Source organism: Zonotrichia leucophrys, chromosome 1 (genome assembly GCF_028769735.1).
Source record: "Zonotrichia leucophrys gambelii isolate GWCS_2022_RI chromosome 1, RI_Zleu_2.0, whole genome shotgun sequence".
In the NCBI taxonomy this organism is placed as follows: Eukaryota; Metazoa; Chordata; class Aves; order Passeriformes; family Passerellidae; genus Zonotrichia; species Zonotrichia leucophrys.
In genome coordinates this window covers 1,159,293-1,187,174 of record NC_088169.1, presented here as the reverse complement: position 1 = coordinate 1,187,174, position 27,882 = coordinate 1,159,293, and the positions used below count along the sequence as shown (strand labels likewise).

Genomic DNA, 27,882 nt, shown 5'->3' with positions numbered 1-27,882 from the left:
TTCTGGAATGCTCTGTGTAAGCAACACAACTGAAACACAGAGGTGTTGTGGGGACACCACAAACTGGGAGCAGCCTCCAAGGGGGGAAAAGAAAAGAGAGGAAGCAAAGAACCAAAGACCAAAAGACTGTCTCAAAGGGCCAGAATTTTATGGTTAAAATGTCTTGACTGATTTTCTAGCACCTGCACTGCTCTGTGGACAGTTCTGAGTCTAAAGAACAGAAACACAATTCAACATCATTCAATCTCCAAGGCTGGAAAGGGAAGGGAGGTGCAGATGTGGGGCCTGCAGGTCAGCACAAGCTGGATCTTGGTCAGGGTATGTGAGAAACCACCCTGGGTGTCACCACAGGGCACCTGCACCAACTCAGCTCTGGCTCACAACTTCTGCTCCCCCAGCCCAGGCACAACTGCAGATTATCTCTCAGCACCTGCACATTGCTCCCTCTCAGATTATTTCTGTGAACACAAGTTCAGAACTGTCACACTCATGATGTAATAAAAAAAAAATTAAGGCACTTTTCTATTCCAGACTTTCTCCATTTGAGGTAAGTCCAAGGCCAGGCTGGACAAGGGTTGGAGCAAGCTGGGACAGAGAAAGGTGCTCCTGCCCATGGCAGGGGGTGGGACAGGCTGAGCTTTGAAGCTCCTTCCAACTCAAGCCATAACTAACACCACCAGAACAAAAAATCAGCACTGAAAGCTTTGGATTTCACTGACAGGACTGCAGGGACAACCACCAAGTTGTACAAAATTAGAACAGGATCAAAACCAAACAGAAGAAAAACCAAAATAATTTGGTTTTATGCATTTCCACAGAATTAAAAAGTAACAGTTTTCATTGTCTGATTTTCGGCTGTTTGGAGGGCCTGGAAAGGCCCGGGGTGGCCTTGGGGCAGCCGCGTATCAAAGGAACAGAAGAGGCTTCAGTTCTTTTCTCGGTCTCGGTGTTTATTAATTGTTTATCTAAAAGATTTTCTCTGGGCCCGACAGAGCTCTGCTCAGCAGCCAGCCATGAGCACACTCCCTGCCCTCCGGGCGGTCACCTATCTTTATACCCATGGTTACGTGTACAATATTTATCATTTTTCTCTAATACTTTTCACTCTTATTGCCCAGTGCACTTTTAGTAATGACTAATCTCAAAGTGTCACTATCACTACAGAAGATGGAGGACAAGAAGAAGAAGAAGAAGGACAGGACACGTTTCGATTCTTCTATCTTACTTCCCTAAACTCTTCTGTACAGAAATCTTAAACTCTGTGTTTCACTTTCTAATTAACTTATTTCTTTACTATTCACTTTGGTGAAATCTTCTTATCTTCATACAAATGTCGTCTCTTGTGTAGGATCAAAGTCTAGTTACCAGACACTTCTGGCAACATTTTAGGACTTTTGAGCCCCTCAAGGGTGCTCTCGGTGACACCTCAGTCCTGAGGTGCTGAGATCTCACATTCATGTCTTAAGAAAACTTGTGGAGAGAGTAAGGGCACAAAGGAGTGATCAGGCTTTGGCAGGGGCTGCCCAGGGAGGTCTGGAGGTGGCACTGAGTGCTCTGGGCTGGGCACAGCTGGCACTGCATGGGCTGGCAGGGCTGTGCCAGCCCAGGGATTTGGGGCAGCTCCCAGTGCCAGCAGCACACAGCGACAACTCCCACAGGTCACCGAGCCCGGTGTGCTCAGTGCCAGCCTGGATGCTGCTGCTCCCCCTCACCTCAGTGAGCTCCTTCAGGGTGTCCCTCGAGGATTTCTGGTTGGCTTTGTCATCCTTCTTCTGGGACAGCAGAGGCATCAGGCTGGGGGGCAGGGGCACGCCCGACTTCGCACACATGGCGGCCGCGTTGGCCTTGGCGATCTCCAGCAGCTGCGCCTTGTCTAAAAGCATTGGTTTTATTTTCACAGAGAAGTCATTATTTTTATAGATTCTTGTTTTAATAATATAAAGAAATGTCTCTGGTAAATTAAACAAGGTTCTACCCGCACTGTGTATTTTTAATGTTCTGTGAAAATAACTGGGATTGTACTGAGCTGCTCCAGACTTTAAGCCTGGGCTGTGCAGAAGGCAAGTGAAACTGCAATGGAACCCAGCAGTCCCAGCTTCAACATCCCCCAACCACCCTGTTCTGATGCCTCTGACTGATTTATTCCTGTCCTGGCATTACTGAGTCCTTCCCACACAGCATAAACTCCAGAGTTTCCTCATTATCTACCTCTGAAAAGCTCTCAAACCTCTGGAGGAAGCCTCATCTCCCCAGATGTAGCCCAAAAGCCACTCACTTACACTCACCAAACAGAAAAACAAGCTCTGAGGAAGTAAAACGTGCTCTTGCTTAAAATACCATTAGATGCAAAACTGTTAGCAGAACAGTATTTTGTTTTAATAAGGAGAAAAAGGACAGCCCTAGCATAGAAATAGCAAACAAAATTAAATTAAGCCTTCTGCCAGTTTGTAAATAACTCCCTAACTGGAAGGCTTCCATGGCAACTCTGAGGCAGGACTGGAAGGTTCAGAACCTCAAAGTCCACCACAGGAGGTTTCCTCACACTCTGTACAAGAGCTGATCTCCCACTTCAAACCTTCTATCCCCTTATTAACTCATAGAAACAACACAGTCTCTTCTCCTCCAAGCTCAGAGAAAAGATAGGGCTCTCATGATTTTATTTTATTTTATTTTATTTTATTTTATTTTATTTTATTTTATTTTATTTTATTTTATTTTATTTTATTTTATTTTATTTTCTGACCTGCTGGGTCTGGGAGTATTTTCACAAACAAGTCTCTCTTTCCTTTATGCTCTTACCATGGGAAAGAAGCAAGACAGAGTTCTGGGAATAGCTCGGGACTCTACAACTGGCACCTGAATGACCTTTGTTCTCAGGAGTAGAAATTCTAAATTTTCTTACATACAAGTACTTGAAGTACTCGGTCTTTACTATTATTCAGAATGCTCCTCGAGGCTGAAACACGCTACTTTTGTACAAAAGCTCTAAAACCAAGGTAAAACTGGCTCTTAAGAGGCTTCCATTCAAATGCTCAGCATTGATAAACCTTCCTGCTGGAAGTCACTGCCTGAGATTACTGCACAGAGTGACTTCTAAGAAATCCCTCAGGAATGAATGTGCAAACCCAGCCCCAGCACCCCAGCACGGAGCCAGTGAAACCAAGCACTTACCCAGGTCTGTGAGGCGCTTGGGGGACCTGCTGGAGAACTCGGAGGAGCGGGAGCGGCGCCGGTCGGGGGATCTGCTGTAGCGCCTGCGGCCCGAGGAGCGCGAGCGCCGCAGCCGGATCGGGGAGCGGCTGGAGCTCCTCCTCCTGCCCCTGGAGCGCGAGCGCCTCTGCCGCAGAGGGGTCCGGCTCCTGCTCCGCAGCCGCAGCGATATCCTGCGGTCCCGCGAGTCCGATCTCCTCCTCCTCCTCTCGGTGGACCTCGACCTGTTTCTCTGAGACCTCTTGCGCCTGTCTCGGGACAAGGAACGCCGCCTTCGCGACGCCGACCTCGACCTGCTTCTCCTCCTGTGCCTGGAACGCGACAGGGAGCTGGAGCGAGAGCGGGACGCTCTTCTCCGTGTGGCTGACCTGGAGCGATTGCGCCTGGAGCGCGAGTCCGCGTCGTAGCGCTTGGAGCGGCGCTGGGAGGACCTGGAGCGCCGGCTCCTGGACCTGCGCGAGGACTCCTTGTCTGCTGCTTTCTCCACAGACTTGGACTGGCTCCTCTGGCGAGCAGCGGACCGGGAGCGTCTCCGCCGGGACCTGCGTGAGGACTCCTTGTCTGCTGTTTTCTCCACGGAGGTTGACTGGCTCCTCTGGCGAGCCGTGGACCTGGAGCGTCTCCGTCTGTACCTCCGCACGGACTCTTTGTCTGCTGTTTTCTCCACAGATGTGGATCGACTCTTCTGGGGAGCAGGAGACTTTGAGTGCCTGCTTACAGATCTCTGTGGAGACTCCTTGTCAGATGCTTTATCCACAGATTTGGATCTGGATTTTTCACGCTCGGAAGACTCAGAACGTCTGCTTTCAGGGACAAAGGAAGAGTCCTGTTCCTCTGACTGCTCAAGAGGCACGGAATCCTGCTTTTCCTCATCTGCCAAAGAGGGTTCTGCCTCCTCTCCCTCCTCTTCACCACTGGAAGACTCTGACTCATGCTCATCTGACGAGGTGGACTCTCTTTGTTCAGCTGCCAAGGAGGGCTCTGCATCCTCTCCTTCCTCCTCAGCAGTGGTAGACCTCGATTCAGCGCCATCAGGGGATGCGGAACGCCTGCGTTCAGCTGTCAGAGGTTCCGCATCCTCAGCTTCTTCACCGGCAGTAGACCTTGACTCTTGCTCGTCCGAGGAGGTGGAATCTCTTTGTTCAGCTGCCGAGGAGGGTTCCACATCCTCTGCATCTTCACCAGCAGTAGACCTTGACTCCTGTTCATCTGAAGACGTGGAGTGTCTACGCTCAGCTGTCGAAGAGATCTCCTGGTCCTCTGCTTCCTCACCAACCGTGGACCTTGACTCACGTCCATCAGGAGACACAGAGCGACGATCAGCGGTCACATCCTCTGCTTCCTCATCAGCTGAAGACCTTGACTCGTGGTCATCAGAAGATGTGGAGTGTCTACGTTCAGCTGTCAAGGAGGGCTCCCCATCTTCTACATCTTCCCCAGCAGCAGACCTCGACTCACGGTCATCAGAGGATACGGAATCTCTTCTTCCAGCTGCCAAGGAGGTCTCTGCGTCCTCTGCCTCTTCTCCAGTGGTTGACCTTGACTCGTGCTCATCAGAGGACTCAGAGCACCTACGTTCTGTTGTCAAAGGCTGCTCCAGATCCTCTGCTTCTTCACCAGTGCTAGATCTTGACTCGTGCTCATCAGGAGAAGTGGAACGCCTCTCCAGATCATCCATTTCTTCATCTGCAATAGACTTCTGGTCATGGCCCTCAGGGGACAGGGACTGTCTGTGTTCAGAAGTCACAGAGGACTCCAGACCCTCTTCCTCCATGGGAGACCTTGGCTCATGACCTTCCTGACAGGAGGATGTGGAGTCTCTACGCTCAGATCTCACAGAGGGCTCCAGATCCCCCGTTTCTTCTCCAGGGCCCACACTGCAGTTATCAGGAGACACCGAGCGCCCTTCAGGCAATAAAGAAGGCATTGCATGATCCATTTTTTCAGCAGGGATGGAATTCAAGTCGCTGCCATCAGGGGACATGGAGGCTCTATCGTTCACTCTCAATGGTTCAAGACCATCTACTTTTTCAGCAGTGGTGAATCTCAACTCCTGCCCATCAGGAGATGCTCCATGTTCATTTTCAGGTGTTGGAGAACGGTCCCGCACATGTGCTTTCTGAAGAGAGGTGAAGCTCACCTCCTGGCTCTCAAAAAAGAGATGGTCACGTTCAGCTGCCACAGCAGAATCCACACCCTCTGCCTCCTCAGCACGCTCCAATCTCGACTCGCGCTCTTCAGGTGACAGAGCATGTTCAGATGTCAGAGAAGGTTCCTTGGCTAGAACTCTTTCAGCAGGGCTGGACTGCAGCTCCTGACCTTCAGGAGTCATGGAACACTCTCCTTCAGACAAGGACAACTCCTGCCCCTCTGTTTTTCCAGCAACAGCAGGCTGCAACTCCTGGCTATCACTGGATATTGAACTTTCACTTTCAGATGCTTCAGAATGTTCCTCCAGTTCTTTTTCAACAGGACTGGATCCCAAATGACGCCTTTTGGGGGATGTCTCGTACTCGTTTTCAGACAGCACAGAACAGTCCTGCACCTCCTGCCCCTCAGGAGATACAGCATAATGCACCAGCACTGGCTGCTGCACTGCTGTGCTTTTGGTGGGGCCAGACTGCAGTATCTGGCCCTGATGGAAGATGGAACATTCCCTGCCAGGTGTCACAGAAGGTTCTTGCAGGTCCTTCTCAGCAGGGCTGGCCTCAGCCACCTCCTGGCCCTCAGGAGACTCACCATATTCACTTTCAGGCAGCACAGAACGCTCCTGCACTTCTGGTTCTGGAACCACAGCCTCCTCCTGCATCTCTGCCTTCTCAGGAGAGCTGGCCCTCAACTCCTGGCCCACCCAGGACACGGCATGATCATTTTCAGACACCAGAGCAGGCTGTTGGATCTGTGTCTCTTCAGCAGAGGGTGACTGCAGGTCCTGGCTGTCGATGGACTCCAGACATCTTTCCTCAGGCATCTGATAAAGCTTCCGCAGCTCCGTTTTTTCAGCAGGGGTTGACGTCAACTCCGGACCATCAAGCCCTGCTGTGTACTCATTTTCACACACTTGAGAAGGCTCCTCAGCTCTTTCAGAAGTGGTGGATGCCAACTCATGACCATCGGAGGCAACAGAACACCTGCGTTCCCGTACCACAATGGGCTCCTGCACTTCTTCACTGTAGGCAGATCTCAGCTTGTAGCCATCAGGGGATGCCAGGTGTTTCAGTTCAGATGAATTCAGCATTTCTGCTTTCTCTGCAGGGACGGGTCTCTGCTCATGACTGTCGGGCAACAGCAGAACCCCACCTTCTGATGGCACAGCAGCCACTGGGGGCTGCAGTTTTTCAGGTGTGCCCACTGATTCACAGCCATCAGCAGACACGGAGAAGCCACTTTCCAGTGAGAGAGAAGGCTTCTGGATCTCCACTTTTTCAACTGCAGCAGATGTCAATTTATAGCCTTCAGGCAAGATGGAACACCGCAGCTCAGATGCCACGGACAGGTCTGCACTCTCTGCTTGCTCAAAGGAGTTGTACTTTGCTTTGTGGCCATCGTGGCATATGGGAATCCCACTTTTAGACATCACCAAAGATCCTGCACCGTCTATTTTTCCAGTCAGGTATCTTGATTCGTGCATTTCTGAAGATCTGGAGCACTCAACCTCAAGCACTTGTGGAAGTGTTGGACCATCTAAAGCTTTGTCAACAGATGGTCTGGACTCATGAACTTCAAAAGAAGACACTGAAATGACGTCAGCAGACACCTCAACAGAACCACACACAGATGTCAGGGAAACATCTGGAGTCTTGACTTTTTCAACAGATAAAAATCTTTGTTCATTTCCATGTGGTGACTTAAAAGACTCGCCTACAGACAATGGATGCTGATCTGTTGGTGCAGCAAAGCTGGATCCTGATCCATGTCCATCAGGAGACACAAAATGTCCACTGTCAGAAGGCAGAGAAGGCTCCTGCATCTGGCCTGACTCACAGCCATCAGGGATCACAGGGCGGATCATCTCCGGTGGCAGCAAAGGCCTCTGAGCTTCCACGGCTCCAGGGCTGTCAGCCAGCTGGGAAGACTCACGCTCAGGTACCTGCAGAACCTGTGAGAGCTCTCTGTGCTCACCAGGGATATGCTGTGAATCGTGACCATCAGACAAGCTGGAGACTCCACCTTCAGACAGGAGAGATGACCGAAGTTCCATCTCTCTTTTTAGTGCTGGAGGAAGCTCTGGACCTTCTACTTCTTTGAGAGGTGCAGTTCTGGACTCACCTTCACGGGATGCAGAGACACGAAATTCTGCTACTGAAGAAGTTTCTAGATCTCCTCGTTTTTCAACAGATGAGGATCTTGACTTGGATGTGGAGTATGGAAGTTCAGGTAGCAATGAAGACTCCAGAGCTGCTGCTTTTTCAGTTGATCCATTTTCAGATGTCACAGACAGCTCTGAATCCTGTGTTTTTTCCACCGATGTGGATCTCAGTTCCTGGTCATCTGGGGTTTTGGAGGTATCAAGTTCAGATGTGGCAGAATGCTGCAGATCTGCTGTTTTTTCAACAGATGAGGACCTTTCCTCAAGGCTCTCTGAAGTTTTGGATAATCCACTTCCAAATGATGGTGGCAGAACTGGGCCATTTACTCCATCAGACAAAGCTACTGATGTGGGACCATTAGAGGATTTATCGTCACTTCCAAAAGAAGACTGGGGAACATCTTCATCAAGACCTTTGGCTGCCTCCTGAAGTTCAGAAGACTCATGCTTGCTACTGGACTTTGCTGAGGATGACTTATCTTTTTTTTCTACAGACTTGGACCTTGACTTAACACTGTCAGAGGACTTGGAACGTTTCCGCTTGGATTTTTTTGAAGACTCCTTGCGCTTTTTTTCCACAGACCTAGACCTAGACTTGTAACGCTCAGAAGATTTTGAGCGTCGACGCTTGGATTTTCGCGAGGATTCTTTCTTTTTTTCCACAGATTTGGATCTGGACTTGTAGCGGTCAGAGGACTTGGAGCGCTGACGTTTAGATTTCCGCGACGATTGCTTTCGATCCCTTTTTTCTGCCGACCTGGACCGAGACTTGTAGCGATCCGAGGACTTTGAGCGCTGACGTTTGGACCTCCGCACAGACGCCTTCCGACCTCTTTTCTCAACAGATCTGGACCTGGATTTTGAACCATCAGAGGAACCAGACCGATTCCTGAACCTCCAGGAGTACTCTTTGCCTCCTCCCTTTTCTGAAGACCTGGATCTCGATTTTGAACGGTCGGAGGACCTGGAATGTCTGCGGCGGGATCGCCAGGAGGACAACCTCTTTTCTGCTGACCGTGACTTAGACCTGTAGCGGTCGGACGACCTGGAACGTCTGCGCCCGGATCTGCGGGAGGACAATCGCTTCTCCACTGACCTGGACTTGGATCTGTAGCGGTCAGAAGACCTGGAACGTCTTCGCCCAGACCTTCGGGAGGACAATCGCTTCTCGGCTGACCTGGACTTGGATCTGTAGCGGTCAGAGGACCTGGAGCGTCTGCGCCCGGATCTTCGGGAGGACAATCGCTTCTCTGCCGACCGTGACTTAGACCTGTAGCGGTCGGAAGACCTGGAACGTCTTCGCCCGGATCTTCGGGAGGACAATCGCTTCTCCACGGACCTGGACTTGGATCTGTAGCGGTCAGAGGACCTGGAGCGTCTGCGTCTGGACCTTCGGGAGGACAATCGCTTCTCCACGGACCTGGATTTAGACCTGTAGTGGTCAGACGACCTGGAGCGTCTCCGTCTGGACAATCTCTTTTCTGCCGATCTGGATTTAGACCTGTAACGGTCAGATGACCTAGAATGTCTGCGCCTGGACCGCCGGGAAGACAATCTTCTCTCTCTCTTCTCCACAGAGCGGGACCTAGATTTGGAATGCTTTTTTCTGGAAACCGAATAGTTTCTGCTCCTAGAACGCGCTCTTTTAGAGGTCAAACGCCTGGAGGTGGAACGTGACCGTGATTTTTTCTTCCGCTTCCTAGACCTGGACTGAGACTTGGAACGGCTCCTTTTCTGTTTCTTTGAATCATGTTTTTTCTCACTGGTTCTATGACTACTTTTTTCAACAACATTCTCAAGCCTCATGAGAGTCTCCTTCATTCGTGCTGCCACATCAGGCTGCACATCCGATGTTTCTGAGTCTCTTTTCTCTGAGTCCTCCTCAGGAGTTGCTTCTTTGACATCCTCAGCCTCTGGAGTGTCTTCCAACTGGCCTTCCTCTATAAGTTCTGGACCTGCTTCTGCATCAGTCTCAGGTGCTGGACCTGCTTCCAAATCTTTTGTCTCTGCCTCCAACCCTGCAGCTGCTTCTGCATCTTTCAGCTCTACATCAGTCCGAGGAGCTGTTTCCAAATCTTGTGTTTCTGCTACAGGAGTCCCTGCTGAAACTTTTTCCTCTGCTGCATGTGAAGAACTTAAAACTGTTTCTGCTACTGAAGGCTCAGAAGTTTGAGTCTCTTCTGCATCTTCCTTCTCAATCACCATATCCTCCACCTGTTGACCCTGTACTCCTTCTACATGTTGTACCTCGGCTGTCACTTCATGTTCCAGTGTGGTTTCCTGGCCTTTCACATCCCCTGGTTTTGGAACTGCTTCAGAAGGTTTTATTTCAGAAACACCCAAGATTTCTGGAGCCTCTTCTGAACTCTTCCATTCTGCAGCAGGTTTTGCTTCTAGAACTACTTGAAGATCTTGCTGCTTTTCAGCATGCAAGTATTCTGGAACAGCTGCTGAAGCATCACCCATGGGTACCTCAAGCTTTTCACCTGTTTCAGAACCTTTCACCTCTACTGTTGCAGACTCTGTTGTTCTCTCTAGCCACCTCATTCCTCCAGCTTCTGATGCTGGTTCCAGATATTTTGCTTTCTCCATTTCTGAGAGCTCATTCCCTTGTGTGCTGGTCCTCCTTGCTGCAATTTCATGTTCTCCAGTAGATCCCTGAGTTTGCATATCTGTCAGTACTCCTGACGCCATGGTGTTTTCTTCCACTCTGGGCAAAGACTCCAACACTGCTGCTGAATGACCTACTCTTTGTTCCTGAATAGATTTTGAACCGGTTTCTGACGTTTGCACAGTTTCTAGGACTGCTTCTCTGCTCCTTGTGTCTGCTTCTGGAACGTGCTCCGAATCCCTTCTCTTCCTCAGCACCTCAGTGTGTGAGGGCTCTGTGTGTGTCACCATCTGTGACTGTGCAATGATGGAACTCTGGGTCTGGCTTGCATGGAGAGCTTCTCTCTCTGCTGTGGCTTGCCATGGCACCACCCCTGCAGATGCCTCAGCCTCTCTAACTGGTTCCACGCTTTCACATGCAACCACAGGTTCAGGAGTCCTTTCTAAGGCAGGAAGTCCTGGACTTGCAACAGTCCCACAATGCACAGCTTCTTCCGAAGCTTTCACACCTTCTACTTGTAAGGACACTGAAGCTGTTGTGAAAGGTTTTGCTTCCACCCCAGGCACTGGTCTCAGGACTCCTCCTGGACCTTGTGTGTTTTCCTTCTGCAAAGACAGGCAAGGTGCCAAACCTCTCACATGTGATTCACTCTCAGGTCTTGATTCTCTCAGCAATGAAGTACCTTCTGGATCTTTTGCTTGTGGACTTCTAAAACCCTCTGCCGCGTGGACTTGTGGAGCTGTTTGGGGAATGAAGGTCTGTACAACTGCTGCAGGTTCTGAAGTTGCTCCTAATCCTCTTGTCTCTGCAACCACGTTCGTACCTGTCAATCCTGCTGGAAGTGCAGATCCCTGGGTTCTGTCCACACTCCTTGTTTCTGCCAAGACTCCATGCTGTAGGAACACTCCTGATGCACCCACTGCTGTTGCAGAACCAGTGGTTCCTTCCACACTTCTGCCTTGCAGACTTTCATGAGCTGCTCTAACATCTTTTGCTACAACAGGTTCCATGGTTGTTTCTAAAGCTTTCACACTCCCCACAGCTGGTTCCATATCCTTCATTTTTGTAACAGCTCCTGGTCCTGGAGGTGTTTTGGCACTTATTTCCACGTGGGTCACAGGGGTGGCTGCAGATACTGTCACAGGATGCTGCAAAGGTACACCTGCTTTCAGAACACTGGAAGCCTCCAGAGGGCTGCCCTGGGTCATGCTCAAACTCCCAGACATAACCGAGGGCTGCAGGGATGGCTCCAAAGTTCTGCTCGCACCCCCCAGTTCCAAAGGTCTCTCCACACCTCTCACATTTCCCACATGTAGAGATTTTTCAGTTGTTTCTGGAATTTTCACTTCTTGCCCAGCCACAGCCATGTGAGCTACAGTCACAGCACCTGGATGTGCCCAATTTGCAGGTGTAGGGGTTGCTGTCACACCACTTGCCAAGGACACGGATTCTGAAGCTGTTCCTAACCCCTGTGCTGCCCTGGGAGACACAGACTGATGAGAAACTTCCGAGTAAGTCAACACCTCCATGGCCTCAGGCTCCAGAGCTGCGTCCAAAGCTTTTACTTCCCCAATGCTTTGAGATTTCAGAGTGACTTCTGTACCTCCCAGTGCTTCTACTGAATCTTTCTGAATCTCTGATTTATTGACAATTCCAGATGGGATGCTGGACCAAGTATTATTTCCAGTATCAACAACACTGGCATTAATAGCTACAGGATAAATATTTTCATGTGACTGTTGAATTTGTTCTTCGCTAGTGCAAATTCTAGTTTGAGCTATACTAGTATTTTCTGGGATATTAGACTGGATACTTTCTAAATTAAATGGAGGATTTGCTGCACACAAAGTCCCCTCCCCACTTCCAAGATTTTCTGCAGATTGCTGAGAATCAGTCACTGAATGAGAAACAAGTCCTAAAGCTTGATTATCAAGCCCCTCAGCAGGTTTGGAGCACAGTTCTGGCTGCACATGGCCAGCCAGGTTTGCCTCTGCAAACACTCCTTGCTGTACATTCACCTGGGAGCTGGACTGCTCTGGCACCAAGGGAGGGGCTGGCTGCACGCCTGCAGGCTCTCCAGGACGTGCACTCAACTTGGATTCCTTTGGTTGCTTTTTATGCTTCTTCTCTTTCTTCCTTTTCTTCTTCTTTTTCTTCTTCTTCTTGCTTTTGTGCTTCTTGTTTTTCTTTGCTTTTTTTCTAGGAATTTCATCTTCACCTGTAGAGCTCCTTTTTGTAGACTGAGTACTATTTTTCACAGTATTTTTGTCTACATCTAGAAAAAATGACATTTACCTTGTAAACATTTGTAAGACTGCATATAAAAATTCTTTCAGATTAGTTGTAAAGTATGGACAGAGGTACAAAACAATTCAACTTGCAAACCATGCCCAATTCACTGAAGTTCCACACACACAAACAGGACACACTCCCTTCCCAGCTCTCTTTCCTCCCTCTCAGAGTTACTTTAAATAGTAAAACAACACTTCTTTCAAAAAATTACCCAAATCTTGTTAGTCAGGACAGAGGCCCAGAGGGAACACAGCTCTTTCCACGTAGTATCATAGTCATGGAATTGTTTGGGTTGGGAGGGACCTCAAAGCTCATCTTGTTCCACCCCTGCCATGGCAGGGACACCTCCCACTGTCCCCAGTGCCCAGCCTGGCCTGGGCACTGCCAGGGATGCAGGGGCAGCCCCAGCTGCTCTGGGCACCCTGTGCCAGGGCCTCACCACTCTCATAGGGAAGAATCTTCTCCTAATACAAGATCTAACCCTGCCCCATGGCAGTGAAAAGCCATTCCCTTGAAGAGAGGAAGATTCTGGGAGTTACCACCCTGTCAGCCTCACCTCCTTGCTGAGATCATGGGACAGATCCTCCTAGAAGCTCTGCTAAGGCACATGGAGGACAGAGACGTGATTTGAAACAACCAGCATGGCTTCACAAAGGGAAAATCCTGTCTGACCTTCTGTGGTGGCCTGGCTACAGCAGTGGGCAAGGGAAGAGCTACAGATGGCATTTATCTGAACTGCTGTAAAGTATTTGACCCGGTGCCCCCACAACCTTCTCCTCTCCAAACTGGAGTGAAGAATTTGACAGGTGCACTGTCAGGGGCATTAGCAGCTGTTAGGATGGTCACAGGCAGAGGACAGTGGTCAAAAGCTCAGAGTCCTGATGGACATCAGCTACCAGTGGTGTCCCTCAGGAGTCTGTACTGAGACCAGGGTTACTCAATAGCATCATTAATGAATCAGTGTTACTCAATATCGTCACTAATGACAGCAGGCTCAAGTGCACTCTCAGCAGTTTTGCAGGTGACACCTCTGAAGGATGGGGCCGTCCACAGGGATCTGGACAAACTCAAAAAGTGCCCCATGGGAATCTGCTGAGGTTTAACAAGGCCAGGGGTTGCACTTGAGCTGGGGCAACCCCTAGATCAACCCAGACTGGGATGAGCAGAGGGAGCAGTGCTGGGAGAGCTGGGCCTGCCCTGGGCTGAGCCCCAGCTGGGATCAGCAGAGGGATTGGGATTGGGATTGTGTCCCTGAGCCCCCTCAGGTGATTCCCCACCTGCAGAGCTGCCCCAGCACAGGGAGGAGCTGGAGCTGCTGCAGAGCCCAGAGGAGGCTCCAGGATGGGCAGAGGGATGGAGCAGCTCTGCTGGCAGGAAAGGCTGGCACAGCTGGCATTGCTCACCTGGAGAGACTCAGGTGACCTAACCATGACCCTCCAGCACCTGAAGTACAGTAAAGGTGGTGGAAGACTACTGACAAGAGCCTGGAGTGACAAGGCAAGGGACAGTGGGTTCAAAATGAGGGCCAGTAGGGTTAGATTAGATCTCAAAATAAATTCTCCCCTGTGAGGAAGGTGAGGCCTGGCACAGGCTGTCCAGGGAAGCTGTCCCATCCCTGGAGGTGTTCAAGGCCAGGCTTGACAAAGTTTGGAATAACTCAGGATAGTGGAAGGTGTCCCTGCTCTTGTCAGGGAGTTTGGAATGAGAGAACCTACAAGGTCCTCTTCCAACCCAAATCATTTTATGACTCCCCTGGGTGCTGTCCCTGCATCCCCTGGCAATTGTCTCTCTCCAGCTTTCCTGGGGCTCCTCCAGGCCCTGCAAGGCCGCCCTGAGCTCAGCCCAAAGCTTCTCCTGTGCAGGTGAGCAATGCCAGCTGTGCCAGCCTTTCCTGCCAGCAGAGCTGCTCCATCCCTCTGCCCATCCTGGAGCCTCCTCTGGGCTCTGCAGCAGCTCCAGCTCCTCCCTGCGCTGGGGCAGGGTTGGGGCAGCTCTGCAGGTGGGGAATCACCTGTGGGAGCTCTGGGGGTGGATGTCCCACCACCCACACTCAGTGGGGCAGCACATTCTAACAGCAGGCTGGAGATGTGCTTTCAAACCCCCAAAGTGCTGCACATGGAAGATAAACAAGATTTTATTTTCCAAACAAATTCCCAAAGTGGGTATTTATGCTATGAGACCTGACCAGCCACTGTCCCCTGCTGTGCTTTAACCCCTGAGTGAGTGCAGTGCTGCTGCTGGGTTAGAAATTCCCTGGGCATTTACTGACCAAGTTACTCACTAGGGTCTAACAAATTTGGGAAAGAGCATCCATGTCTGTTGCAGTGTGTTGTAAGGAATGACAACATCACATGCCCCCAGTCCCAAACCCATTTTAAGGCAGTGCAGGCTGGAGCAGCTACAGGGACAGGCAGGACTGCAGCTGCAAAGCTGCACGTTCCTCTGAGAGCACTTGCTTCCAACAGGAAAGTAACAAATTCAGATGCCTGTGGGGACAAGCAAATCACTGATGGGGAAGGGGAAGAGTGAGTCTGGGATTTCCATCACCAGCTTTTAATTCTGTACCTCACCTCCCTCTGGATTTAACCTTTGTCAGGTACTTGCCCTTCTGGAGCCCCAGTGCCATGTTTTCATGTTTTCAGCAGAAAGGCACTTGATTAAGGACAACTTGCTAGGATTTCTGTGAAGTATGAGCTGTACATTGGAGTCTGCTTGCATGTTCTTTTCAATGATTCTATCTATACAGGCCAGGGCAGCAACACAGACCTTCCAATTAGCATCTGTGATCCCAAAGCTCACTACTTTCCAGGATCCAAAATCTTGCAAAAGCATTTCGTTAACTGCAATACTGTTAAATGAATGTGACTCGGGATTCCACAACAAGTACAGCAGGTACATATTTATGGGACAAGCAACTTAGACATAGTTTTTGCACCAACATTGCTTTGAATGCATTGAGAGGGAACAGCGAAGGAGAGTCAAATTTAGGGACAAAATGTCCAGCCCACAGCTGGAGAGCTGCGTTACTCAGTGGGTGAGCAACTGGGCCAGGGGTTGGGCACCAGTGGTGACAGTGACTGGGGTGACATGGGGCTGACTCCAGTCACTATGCTGGTGTCACTGACTGCTCAACAGTCACTACTGGGGTTCTGCAGGGCTCCATTCTCAGCCCAGTTCTCTTCAACATCTTCACTAACAACCTGGGCACAGGACTCAAAGGAATAATTACTCTGCTGAGGACACTAAACAGGGAGAAGCTGTTGACCCTCCTGAGGGCAGAGAAGCCCTGCAGAAAGACCTCAACAAATCAGAGAGATTGGCATTCCCCAGCTGTGTGCAGTTTAACAGGGGAAGTGCTGGACTGGGCAAGCCTGGCTGTGTGGATGGAGAGCAGCTGTGGGCAGGGCCCTGGGGGTCCTGGTCCATGGCCAGCTGGAGCTCAGGAGTGCCCTGGCAACCAGGAGGGACATGGAAATGGTGGGAAAGGGTGTAGAAGGGCCCCCGAGGTGCCCTGGGCAGCCCAGGCTGGAGCAGCCTGAGCTCAGAGCTCCCCGGGGCTGCAGCTCCTCCCGAGGGGCAGCGCAGGGACAGCTCCGAGCTCTGCTCTGGGACAGGGACAGCGCCAGGGAGCGCCTGGGGCCGGGCCAGGCCAGCTCAGGCTGCACAGCAGGGAAAGGTTCTTGCCCACAGGGTGCTGGCACTGCCCAGGCTGCCCAGGGAATGGGCACGGCCCCGAGGCTGCCACAGCTCCAGGAGCCTTTGGCCAGCGCTGCCAGGGATGCCCAGGCTGGGCTTGGTGGGCTCTGGGCAGGGCAGGGCTGGCACTGGGGGGTCCCTGCAGCTCAGGACATTCTGGGATTCTATAAAATGAACTTTTCTGCAAAGATAATTCATTAGATTAAGATAACCAGATACTGTCTCTTGTCCAACTCATTTTAGAGATGGACAATGGAAACATGTGCCACAGGCAGGTTTATTAACTCCCAAGTTAACACCTCTCACTTCTTTATTACCATGTGACCTTGCCTCAGTCCTCCACACAAGAACACAACAAAAAATATACAAATAAAAATAAAAATCACATCACCAGACAAAAGCAACAAAAATCACCAACCAACCAAGAACCGACCCAAACCTCCCCATGTCAGCCTCAAGTGCTGCTCCTACAGCAGAAATTAAAAACCTGAAAATGCTCAAGGTACACAAACCACTGAGCAAAAAGCCCCGGAGCAATCCCAGACTCCTGCCAGCAGAATCTCTGAAATGAAAACTTTTCTGTGCTGCCTCTGGAACTGCACTCACCCAGCACTCTGCAGTCACCTGGGTTTGAACTCCCAAAAATGATAAATGCAGTAATTACAGCCTTCATCACCTCACCAACCCTCCACAAGCAGAAATCTTATAGCAAGGACCAGTCCCACGAGAGGGGACACTCAGATGTGACTTTTTAGCCTTAAAAAATCGAGTAATTTATTCAAGATCTGAGACTGACACATCAAAATCCCTTTGCAAGACTGTAATATAAGTACCTACACTGTGCAACAGCAAATCATCTTTTGACTGGACAGTTCATCACAGATCTGTTTTGTAATAAATGTTCTTTCAAAATAATCCTGAAAAGCAACCCAAAGCAGAAACTGCTTCTATCAGCATCAACTTTGGTACTAAGAACAGTTCAGTGACCCTGGAGTAATAATATATATATATATACTTCAGGGTCACTGCAGTATATATAAAATTATATATAAAATATACATATATATTTTATATATAATTTTATATAATTGTATATAAAATAATTCTGAATTTATGGACATATATATGCATACATATGGAAAATATTTATCTGTTTCAGTAGTGGAAAGAAAAAAACTCCAACCTGCCCTCATACCAATGTTACATATAACCAGCTCAATTTTTAAATCATTTATTTCTCTGGCCACCTCTGGATGTAAAAGAACAGTAAAGAAAATATTTAACCACATTTAATGCTCAACTTGCCAGAGGAGCAGCACATTTTCATCTCTATAAATCTGATCTGATCTTAGGCACAGTCACAACCTTCTTAGCAAGAAGAGAATTGCCAGAGGGAGTTTTATTACCTGGGTTGCACTGCAGCTCTGTCCCGAGGGCTCCGGAGAGCACTTCCTCTATTTTCTGCACTATCTGCTCACTCTGACAACTCCCAGCAGCTCCAGAGGCTTCGGAGGGCCCGGCCTGCTCAGCTGGGATCGTGTCACCATTGGGCTGCCCTTCCACATTTGCACTAACCAAAAGAAATAAAGAATCAATTTAACACAAGCCATTTTGAGCATTGATTTAGACATTTTTTGTCGTTCACATACATTTATTATATCCAGCTCTTCCGAGCAGCACTCCAGCCTCCTGAAAAAGGCGTGCTCTTAGGGAAAACTCTGCCTTTGGATAAATTCTCACTTATTCAGCTGGACACTCTGTGACTGATGAGGCTGAGACGCAAGGAAAAAAAACCTACCACATTCTGGAATGTGCCACATCTCCCGTGCTCGTACGGCCTTGTAGGGGTTTCCTCCACAAAATAAATACACGCAACGCGCTCCCTTCCAGCTTTTCCTTGCTCTTACCAAGGTTTTCCTTCTTTCACGAGATAAACTCGGCAAATTTAGCCGTAAATCAGACCAATCGTACAGGCGCCTGCCCCGACGGGAGGGCAGCACCGAAAGAGCGGAGAGAGAGCGGGTGGGCGCGTCCCTTCACCGTCTTCTCTCGGCCCCCGGGCCGTGTCCCCCTCAGGGCGCCCGCTCGGCCGCGACCCCCCGGTCCCGCCATGTTGCCGCCGACACGACCCTCAGGCCGCGGCCCGTCTCTCTCCGCCCCGCGTCCTTCCCCGCCGCTCCCCACCGCCTCGTTACCCGCCGTGCTGCTGCTGCTGCTCCTCCTGGATCTCCCGGAATTTGCTGACCACAAAGGACCGAAGGATCTGCTCGATATTCGTCGCCATGACACCCCCCCTTTCCTTCCTGCCCCGACGCGAGGCCTCCAGCATCCCACAGTGCACCGCGGCCCGGGGCGCGCGGTGACGTCCCCGCCGTCAGCCGCCTTTGCGATTGGCTGCGTTCGCTGTAAGCCGCGCCGCCATTGGCCGAGGCGGCGTACGGCTGCGAACGGTCGCTCTAGCGCGGCGCACGGGCCATAGAGCAGCGGCGGGTTCCGGCGGGGGGGGAGGAAGGTCTCGTGTCCCCTCAGCCGCCGCCGCCATGTTGTGGCGCTCCCGCCGCCCCCCCGCGCTCCGCGCCTGCCGCCGCCGCCACCGGCAAAGCCGCCCCGAGCGCGTCCCCGTCCCCCAGTGAAAGCATTAAACCAGTCCCCGGCGCTCCGCGCCCACACCGCCGCCTCACGCAGACCCCTTCCCCACACAGACACACCGCCCCGCCGCCGCCGGTCGCGGCCCCTCTCGCGCCCCGTACGCCGCGTCCGAGCTCCCGCGGGCCCGCGGAGGGCAGGAAAAAGCACCGCGGCGGCCACGACCGCCGGTCTCGTTTCCCCGGCTCCCGCACACCCTTCCCCGGCGCCGCCGGAGTCCCCGAGGCGGCCGCTGCTTACCCGGCCGAGGCCATGGCGGGCTGAGGCTCGGCGCCGGCGGCTGCGATCGGGAGCGATTCCATCGGTGCCCATGGAGCGGGGCCGAGCCCCGCGTGTGCTCCGGGCGGGCGGCGGCTCTCAGGGGGCTCTGCCCGCACACGGGCGGTGCTGCGGCTGCTACTGCATCACCACGGGGCCCTCAGCCCCGGCTCCATGCGAGAGGCGCCCGCCCGCGCTCCCTCCCTCCCCCTCCGCCCGGCAGTGACACGCACATGTGCTCCGGGGGCTGGCAGCGGGGCCGCGAAAATTAAAGGAACAAAGGGGGGAAACCGAAGGGAGGTGGATAAATAAAGTGCGCCTTTTGCCCGCCTGGGAAAGTCGGAGCTTTTCTGGCGGTGATGGAACGCACAGAAATTAGTTTGTCCAGAGTACAGCCACCCTGGGGACCCCTTCAGTGCTGCCCATGATGCCTTAATCAAATCAAATTTTAATTATATGGCTGTTCAAACAGGCTGTAAAAACGAATGGTCCTACAGCTGGAACTCTCCCCACACACAGTTTCTGTAGTAGTAACTTAGGGGAGTTAGTTGACTTGAAATAAATTTAAAATACCTCCAAACCTGATCTGGTGAGTGACATCCTTGCTCATGATAATTACTAAATGGTTTTTAAAGTCCCTTCAAACCCAAGCCATCCTGGGATTCTGTAAAAACCCAAGTAAAATTGTTTAATTACTGCTGGGGTCTAAAAATTTTCACCATCAATATTGTTTAATGATCACTTGCAAGACCCCTTAAAATCAGCATAATTCTCCACTATGTCCTGCTGATCGGCCTTAATACTGATTTTGGAGAAAAAAATGAATCAGAGACTTGGATCAATTTGCTTACTTCTATGTCACACTTGATTTATTGCATTTAAAGTAGTTACAGTTAAGTCCTTTTACCTGTTTATGCCATGCTCGCATTAATATGTTAGATTTACTGGAAGAACACTATGTAATTTTTGATATCAAAATAAAGGCTGAAAATGTTTCAGTTGAACAATTTCAGATATATTTAGATTGAGCTGATGCAAATGGCCTTGTCTCAACCAGGCATGTCAAAAACATAAAAAAGTTGCTTCAAAAAAGCCAGAGAAGGATTTTAGTGTGTGCTGCATGTTCCCCTCTGAGTCCTTACAAACAAAACTAATCTGATAATTACAAGAAGTCTCTCCTCATACACATCAGGATCCACAGCCCTACAGGAAGATAACTGTTCTTGCTGCCTCCATCTCTATTTAGTGAATAAACTCCCTTTATTTAAACTCTTTTATTTAGTTTCAGTGTCAGATGGCTTTCAGATTAATTAAATATTTTACTTTCATTTTGTTGAGACCAGTGATTGTTGCTGGTAATGTTCAATTAGCAACATTAGTTAATTAGTAATATATTAGTAATATATTAGGATTATATTAGTAATACTTATATTACATTAGTAATAGTTCTGCTACAATCATCAATACTACTTAGAGCATTTATTCATGTTATTTTCCCTTTCAAAGGAGGAGTCTGGTCTGGTGCTTAAATATGCAAAAAAGAACATTAAACTTTATTTCCTAAGGTATTTTACAAAGAACAGTGATGTTCTCACATTATAGCTCTTGAAGGGAGGAAAACTGGATTAAATTTTGTTTTATTAACAGTATCATAGCACAACTGTAATGCTAAATTAGACTTAAGACTAATATTCTTTGGCTTCATAAAGCAAAAAGTTCTAAATGTGGGACAAACCAAGGATGTGGTATTTCAGGGGATGTAGAGACAAAACCCAACTTTGCACAGCCCTGGCAGACCACCACACTCAGCCCCTGAGGCGATGGATAAAGCAAAAACAACCTAAGCATCCCTAAGGTCTTTGGGCCGCCTCTCTCCCTTTCCCCAGCCGCTCTAGACTTCAGGGATTTCTGTGCTAAAGCGAACTCCGGATGGCCCAGCCGAAACACTGCTCGCTGGTTCCCGTCCCTCCTCCCCCTGCGGTGCTCTCTGGTTGTTGCATTTCCGGAGCGTTTCCTTCTACTATCGCATGCCCTCTGGAGCACAGTAAGTCCCCGAGCCGCGCTGCAAGCGTGCAGGAGCCGCGGTTCTCTCGGGTGCGTGGCTGCCGCTGTCCCGGCGCTGCCGCTGTCCCGGCGCCGCCGGTGGGCCCCGCGCTGCCCGCGCCGGGCTGGGGGCGCGGGGGGCGGCCCGGGGCCGTGTGCGCCGTGCCCGCATCGCAAAATGGCGGGACACTCCTCATGGGGTATCCCCGCTCTTCAGGGCAAATGCCCTCACGGCTTGGCGCTCAAGGCACGCCCCTCATAGCATCCCAGTCATGGCTTGGCCCTCATGGCAGTCTCCTCATGGCTTGGCGCTCACAGCATAGTCCCCACAGCAGTACCCTCAGGGCATGGCCCTCATGGCACCCCCTTCATGGCAAATGCCCTCATGGCATCCCCCTCATGGCTTGGCGCTCACAGCATAGCCCACACAGCAGTACCCTCAGGGCATGGCCCTCATGGCACCCCCTTCATGGCAAATGCCCTCATGGCTTGGCCCTCATGGCAGTCCCCTCATGGCTTGGCGCTCACAGCACAGTCCCCACAGCAGTACCCTCAGGGCATGGCCCTCGTGACGTGGTCCTCTTGGAATCCCCATCACGGCTTAGCCTGGTGAGAAACGCTACTCACTGTCAAAAATTTAAAAGGTTTGTTAAACCTTTATCAAAATACAACAGAAGACTGAATAGAGACAATATTACAGAGCTGGAGCAAAGGAGTTTTTCCCCGCCATGCGCTTTGAACCCTTTGGCCCCTCCCAAAGCTCTGCCCACTGACTCCTCCTTCTCTGTCCAGTGGTGGAGATCATTTCCTTCAATCTCAATTGGAGGCCAGCTCTTGTCACAGCAACAGTGCCACCCTCCCAAATGTCCCAAACCCAGGCCAGCCTGATAACAACACAAGGGCGGTAAAACATAACTATAAATCTATAAAACTTCTCCTAACAAATATACATGATATTTGCATTTGAGTTGTGAGAGTCAGCCATGGCATTACTCATCTATCGCAGCCCTCATAGCAATCCCGTCACAGCCTGGCCTTCACAGCCAAAGTGGTAAATATTTACTTGAAATAAGTAAATATTTCGTCTCTGGTTTTGGACTTTGATTCACTTGAATTCTTTCCCTGCTGTTTGCAAAGTTGGGGGCTTACCAACTTCTGAAGCATTTTTTTTAATTTATCCAGTAGCTGTTGGAATTGGCCATAGTTAATACTTATGCTATTGTTTTGGGTATATAGCTGAAAGGGTAACACAGAAAGTGCTTTTCAAGGGTTGTGCTGCTCCCTCATCATGGTACAAAACACTGAGCACTTCCAGCATCCTACTTGCTTGAGGTGTCAAATTTAGTACTATGGGGGTGGTTGTAAAAGTTTATGATCCTGTTTATTTTTAGCAGCAAATCTTGAGGGAGTGTTTTGCCTAGAAAAATGCCAAATCCAGCTGTTTGGAGAACCGTACCTGGACACAAGGGGCCTGTGTGGCAGAGCTTCAGCTGGGGCCATGAAAGACATGTATAATAATCACTTCTTTTATTTTGTTTTCTACACCATACTGAATGGCAGGAGGTGAAATGAGATGATCTTTAAGTTCCCTTCCAACCCAAACTTTTCATGATTCTATATGGCCAGGTGAGAGCTGGGAATTTATCCTAAATAAAACACATGAGTTAAAAGAAGCTTATTTAACCCAAAGCTCTAACTAAAAATAATAATTGCTACCAGATTCTGGAGGCCTCCAAGCTATTTAAGCAGCTCTTCATGTGTTGAAGTCTGAGGAAGTGAAAAGATTTTAAGGCTGTGTTTTTTGCCTTCAGGATGAGCCTAATTGTGCCCCAACCTAAACCTGCAGTTCCCCTGTGGGATTCCGACCATTTTGCAGGTTTGGTTGCCATGGCTGTTTGTTGTTGTGCCTCGGAGCTGCCTGCACATTTGGCACAGTGAATTCCCACAGTGAATTCCCTCTGGAAACTGAGCCTCACAAGGAAAAAACGCAGAGAGAGGTGGATGTCTTCCCTCCACAGCCCCTGGTTCCCTGCTGTGTCTGTCCCTGGGAGCAGGGCCAGCCTGGGGCAGGAGGTGGGAATGGGAATGCAAACTTGGGTGTGTCCTGTCACCTCCATCCATCGGGGTGACCCAGTGAGCCTTGCTTGGTCGTATCCTATGCAAGCTGTTCCAGCTCCAGAGCTCAGTCCCCAAGGGGACTGGGTGCCAGAAGCCAGCTCGCTCTCAGACCAAGGCCGCGGGTCAGCCCCTAGCAAGCAGGGAGATATTCAGCTCTTAGTGATTAGGCAGCTCTTGTGATTTCAGCTTTGCTTGCTAGGTAGCTTTTCCCTTGGCCTAAGGCTCCAGCAGACGGTAGAGAGAGGAGAAGCAGAAGACGCTGGCTGTTCCACGAGTGTGGCTTTATTGTAGGGTCCGTGAAGGGTCTCAGCTCTTCTTCTTCCGAGTTAGTAGGGGTACAGTATGCTACTGTTATACCCTTGGCCTGGATCCAATCCTGACCAATGGCAAAGGTGTTAGAGTGACCATAAGTGACCAATAGTAGGGTTTAACACAATATTGCCTTACATGGCTATAGGGATAAGGTACAAGGCGGATGTCCCTGGAGACAGGAAACTTCTTTGCCGCTGTGTCAGCATTCTATTCTCCAAGGGGCCCTGGCTAAACCTGAGGGGTTTACTACAACCCAGGGCACAGCTGGGTTTGCTCTCTCAGCCTCACTGGCTGCCTTGTGCTGCTGCTTCCCTTGTCCTGGCTGTGGTGATCCTTCACCCCTCAGCAGCTGAGTGCATTTCCTTTATATACCCACAGTCACACGTTCACTTTGCTGCGTTGCTTACCCTCGCAGTGTCTGCTCTCCAGCACTGCCCTCCTGCCCCAGGTGCCCACAGTGCCCTGGCACGGGCAGGAGCAGAGGGAAGGAGAGCCTGCAGGGGGAGAGGTTGGGCTGGGACCAATGGGGACCGGCCCAGGCAGGGGCAGCTCGGCCCTGTGCGCCCGCAGTCGCTGAACCCGCAGCTTGCGCATCCCCGGCTGAACGGGGGCCAGCAGCTGGCACACATCCCTGGGAGGCTGCCTCAGAGCTCCCCTCCTGCCTGCCAGCTCTGGGGGCACCCAGCATGGCCAGAGAGGCTCATCCAGAGGGCATCCATTCAGCCCACGGGGGTTTGGGGCCACACAGCCTGGCTGTGGGTGAGTTTGGGGGCTGGGTCAAGGATGGCAGGGTGGATCCTAGGAGGGAATTGAAGTTGAGAGGAGAAAGTTTCAAGTTTCAAGTTGGGAGGAGGAAGTTGCAAGTTTTAGCTTCTTCTCCAATCCCTTCTTTTGATTTTTTTTATCCCATAATAAGTCTATGAAAAAAACCCTGAAACTCATAAACACTCAGACTGCTAGGGTCAGAAACACACAGCCCTCAGTGGGGTGGGAACTGCACAGCCTTCCCAATCTGGGCTTTTTTCTATCTCCTGTGAGAATTTTTCTTTTTCTTCTGCCTAACTGCAAGAGGAAGAATGAACCTTGTCCTTTAGTCCAAAGCCAAGTGATGAGAGCTCCTCTCCAGCACTGCGAGTTGTGGATTTGAGCCTTCACAGTGACACTGGGCTTGGGTCTGTAGTGTTTGGGAAAGTGCCGGGCTGTTCTTCAGACTCAGCTCTCACAAGGGTAGGAGTTCATTCCCTCCCAGGGTGGTTGGAAGGGACCTCAGAGCTCATCCAGTTCCAGCTCCTTGCTCTGTTGAGGGACACCCTCCACTAGACCAGGTTGCTCCAAGCCCTGTCCGACCTGGTCCTGAATTAAGACACTCTGGGCAAAGACCATGTTTTTGATCTAAAAAAACCTGGATGCCTGCATCAGATTTCCTGAATCCCAGTGTTGGGAAACAAAGATACAGAGGAAACCAACAGCACTGGAGCTTAATTAAAAAAAAATACACTGTGTGAAGGAGTGAGCTTTGCTGTTTGTGCTGGAGTGCAGAGGTCTGATTGTAGTTGTACCTTTCCTGCTGTAGTTTGAGGTGAGCTGATAAGGCACTGCCTTATTAAAATACTCCACCCAGCTGAGATTGAATATTCAGGTATCTTGCATCACACCTGAGAATGAATTGCTTAAGGAGTTTATGTTTTCTTAGAGAGCTCTGTTCATAAAGCAGACAAGGAGCTGAGTGTAACCCCCAGGTGTGTGCACAGGGTGAGTTTGGGAGGGTCAGTGGCTCCTGTCCCTGGGATAGGACAGGAAGGGACAGCCTGAGCAGCCTGATGTCACTGCTCCCTGTGTTTGGAGCCTCCCTGTGCAGGAACTGGGCTGGGAGGGCTCTCAGGACTGTGGGCTTTGCCTCCCTCACTGGATTTTCTCTGCTCCACAGGCCCTGCTGGTGAGGAAGAGTTGCCTGGTGTGTTGGTGAGTCCCAGCTGCCTCCCTGCACTGAGGATAAAGGTCTCTGAGCTGCTGTTCCTGCCTGCTGACTTTGGATAAGCTCTGGGAATCTCCTTGGCTCCACTCTGTCCTTGCCTCCTCTCCTCCTGGACACACCGAGTGATTAACTCATTTCTTCTTTCCTGCTCTCACTTCATATAAGGATCTAACAACAGAGCCTCTTCTGAAATGTCCCTTATCTTCATGTTAAAGCATCTTTTAAACAAACATCTCCTCCTTCTTTACCAAAGCAGGCAATGGGCGCAGAAGGTAATGACATCCCATGGTTTGGAATCATTAGGGATTTCACACATTGCTTCCAGAAATCCTGGGGGTGTGATAATCCTCAGACAGTAAATATCTACCTTGTGAATGACTTTAGCTCTTTAGGAAACACATTTTTGACTGCTGGATTAGTGACAGAAAAATAAAAAAGAATGTTGCCTCTTGGGATCTTCATTTTTAAAGTGAGGTCCTGTTGGGCAGCAGAGGGGCCTCCATGACATCTTTGAGTATGAGTGTAAAATAAAACAGAGGCTGCCATGGCTACATCTGAGCCTCCTAAACTGGCACTGCCACCACAACTTCTTCTCAAGGCACATTCCTAAATAAAAGTTGCTAGGATACCATAGTGGGATGCACAAATAACACTGAGCTTCAAAACAAACGTGTGAAACCTAATCTTCACTCACATTTTGATATAAAATGATCAAATATTATTTGACAATAGCAGACATGGCTTGTTCTGTTTACTGCTCCTACAGAAAGCTTTGTCCTGTGTGTGATGAATTCTTTCATCTGACAGTAGTGCCAGAATGTGTTACTTCAGGGAGGACAAGGAGGTGGCTCTTGGAGTGAGTTGCCATCATGGCGAGTCCCTTGAGGTGGCCATGGTGTCACTGGGTCTGCAGGCTGTGCTGAATTTCACAAGGGCCTTAGGATGAAGCAGGGCAGGGCTGGATGGGACCTTGGCAATGAGGAATTGTTCCCTGGCAGGGGCTGGAATAGAATTCCCAGAGCAGCTGGGGCTGCCCCTGCATCCCTGGCAGTGCCCAAGGCCAGGCTGGGCACTGGGGACAGTGGGAGCTGTCCCTGCCATGGCAGGGTGGGATGGGGTGAGATTTAAAGGTCTCTCTCTACCCAAAACATTCCATGATCATGTGCATCATACCCCCTATTTATCATGCTGCTGATCACATAGAGTATTTTTTATTTATTGCAAAAGTGCAGATCCTGATTTTTAGATATAAAGAGAATCTTCACAAGCTGGTTAATGAACAGCTTTTAACTATAAAAAAAGAATACCTGGGATGAGAGAGAAGTTAGAAACAGCAGGATGAGCTGCTCCTCCTGTTGCCTCTCACTCCCAGAGCACTTGTAGGGAAGTTTGTGTCCCCTGTCCCCAGCTGGAAGGGCTGGAGTCCCTTCCATTGGCTGCCTGCAGGGTCATCAGTGGGGCGGGAGGCTTGGGACAGGGACATTTTAACCAGGGGCTGCCAATCTTTGCTCTCTTTGTGCCTCTGAGCTCCTGAGTCCTGCTCTCCTCACTCAGCCTGCTACACACAGCACACAGTGAGTAGTTTAAAATCATCCTGGTTTAAAGTTTTAACATTTTTAAATTTAAATTTCTTAACATTTTAAAAGTTAAAAGTTTTAAATATTTTTTTTTTATTTTCGGAAAATCATGTTGGGTATAGTTCAACTTATTCTTGATAAAATTTGCCTTAAAAAGTACAGTTTAGTGGCCACTGGCAATGCTCATTTGACTTCAGAGACACTGCCTGCTGTGTGATCAGTGCTCTTCTACCTTACTGTTATATTACTGTATTTATCTAATTCACCCCTTTGTTCTATCCCTCATTCTTTTACCTTTCCTTCTTGCTTGAGTTGCAATATAAGAGTTGATCATCATGTGGTTTCTCAAACATCTATATCACAACTGATAATTTTTAGCCTGACCTGAGCTTTTTTATTGCAAGTAATCATGGTGTTTTATAATTAAAACATATCTGTAACTTTGCAATATCTATATTTGACCCAACACTGGATTAGAAGCCTGTTGGTCTCCCCCAGCAAGGAACTACCATTAGATATTAGCTCTGGCATGTTTAGTTAAGAGCAAACAACTCAGTGTTCATTTTCTCTATTTTGTCCTTCTCTCCACATTTATTTTGACTTTGTTCTGTTGGGATGTTTTGCCTAATGCAAATATTTTCCCTCATCAGGGCAGCTTTAGTCAGGTCAAGCTGCAGCAGCTGATGTGAGGGCAGGGCCTGAAAATCTGCTTTGGATCATTTTTTGCTTTTCCCTTAGAAATCTCCTGGATTTGGTGTTGTTTTTTCCCCTTTTCTAAGATGTATTTTGTGTTGTTGTCATCCCCTCTTGCCCTCCTGCTCAGGGGACTCTGAGC

General features: G+C 49.9%; 2 protein-coding genes across 8 annotated transcripts in view; one reads left to right on the top strand and one right to left on the bottom strand.

The window, feature by feature from the left end:
- Positions 1-19,212, bottom strand: part of SON (SON DNA and RNA binding protein) — a 37,838-nt gene extending 18,626 nt beyond the window's left edge. For 3 of the 4 annotated variants that reach the window (XM_064704322.1, XM_064704305.1, XM_064704333.1), the window contains exons 1-4: positions 18,314-18,438; positions 17,525-17,688; positions 3,172-12,405; positions 1,713-1,873 (exon numbers count right to left, since the gene is read on the bottom strand). In XM_064704322.1, coding sequence (XP_064560392.1) covers positions 1,713-1,873; positions 3,172-12,405; positions 17,525-17,688; positions 18,314-18,402 — 9,648 coding nt within the window. In that variant the 5' untranslated portion in view covers positions 18,403-18,438. Of the gene's footprint in view, positions 1-1,712; positions 1,874-3,171; positions 12,406-17,524; positions 17,689-18,313; positions 18,439-19,004 lie in introns of those variants that run through there. The other variant, XM_064704313.1, reaches the window with a different exon arrangement.
- A 1,803-nt stretch (positions 19,213-21,015) lies between these two features.
- The window catches only part of GART (phosphoribosylglycinamide formyltransferase, phosphoribosylglycinamide synthetase, phosphoribosylaminoimidazole synthetase), a 40,076-nt gene continuing 33,209 nt past the window's right edge, over positions 21,016-27,882 (top strand). Inside the window, exons 1-2 of one of the 4 annotated variants that reach the window (XM_064704264.1) lie at positions 21,016-21,066; positions 25,423-25,493. The gene's annotated coding sequence lies outside the window, so the exon portion shown is untranslated. The other 3 variants (XM_064704282.1, XM_064704273.1, XM_064704292.1) reach the window with 3 other exon arrangements.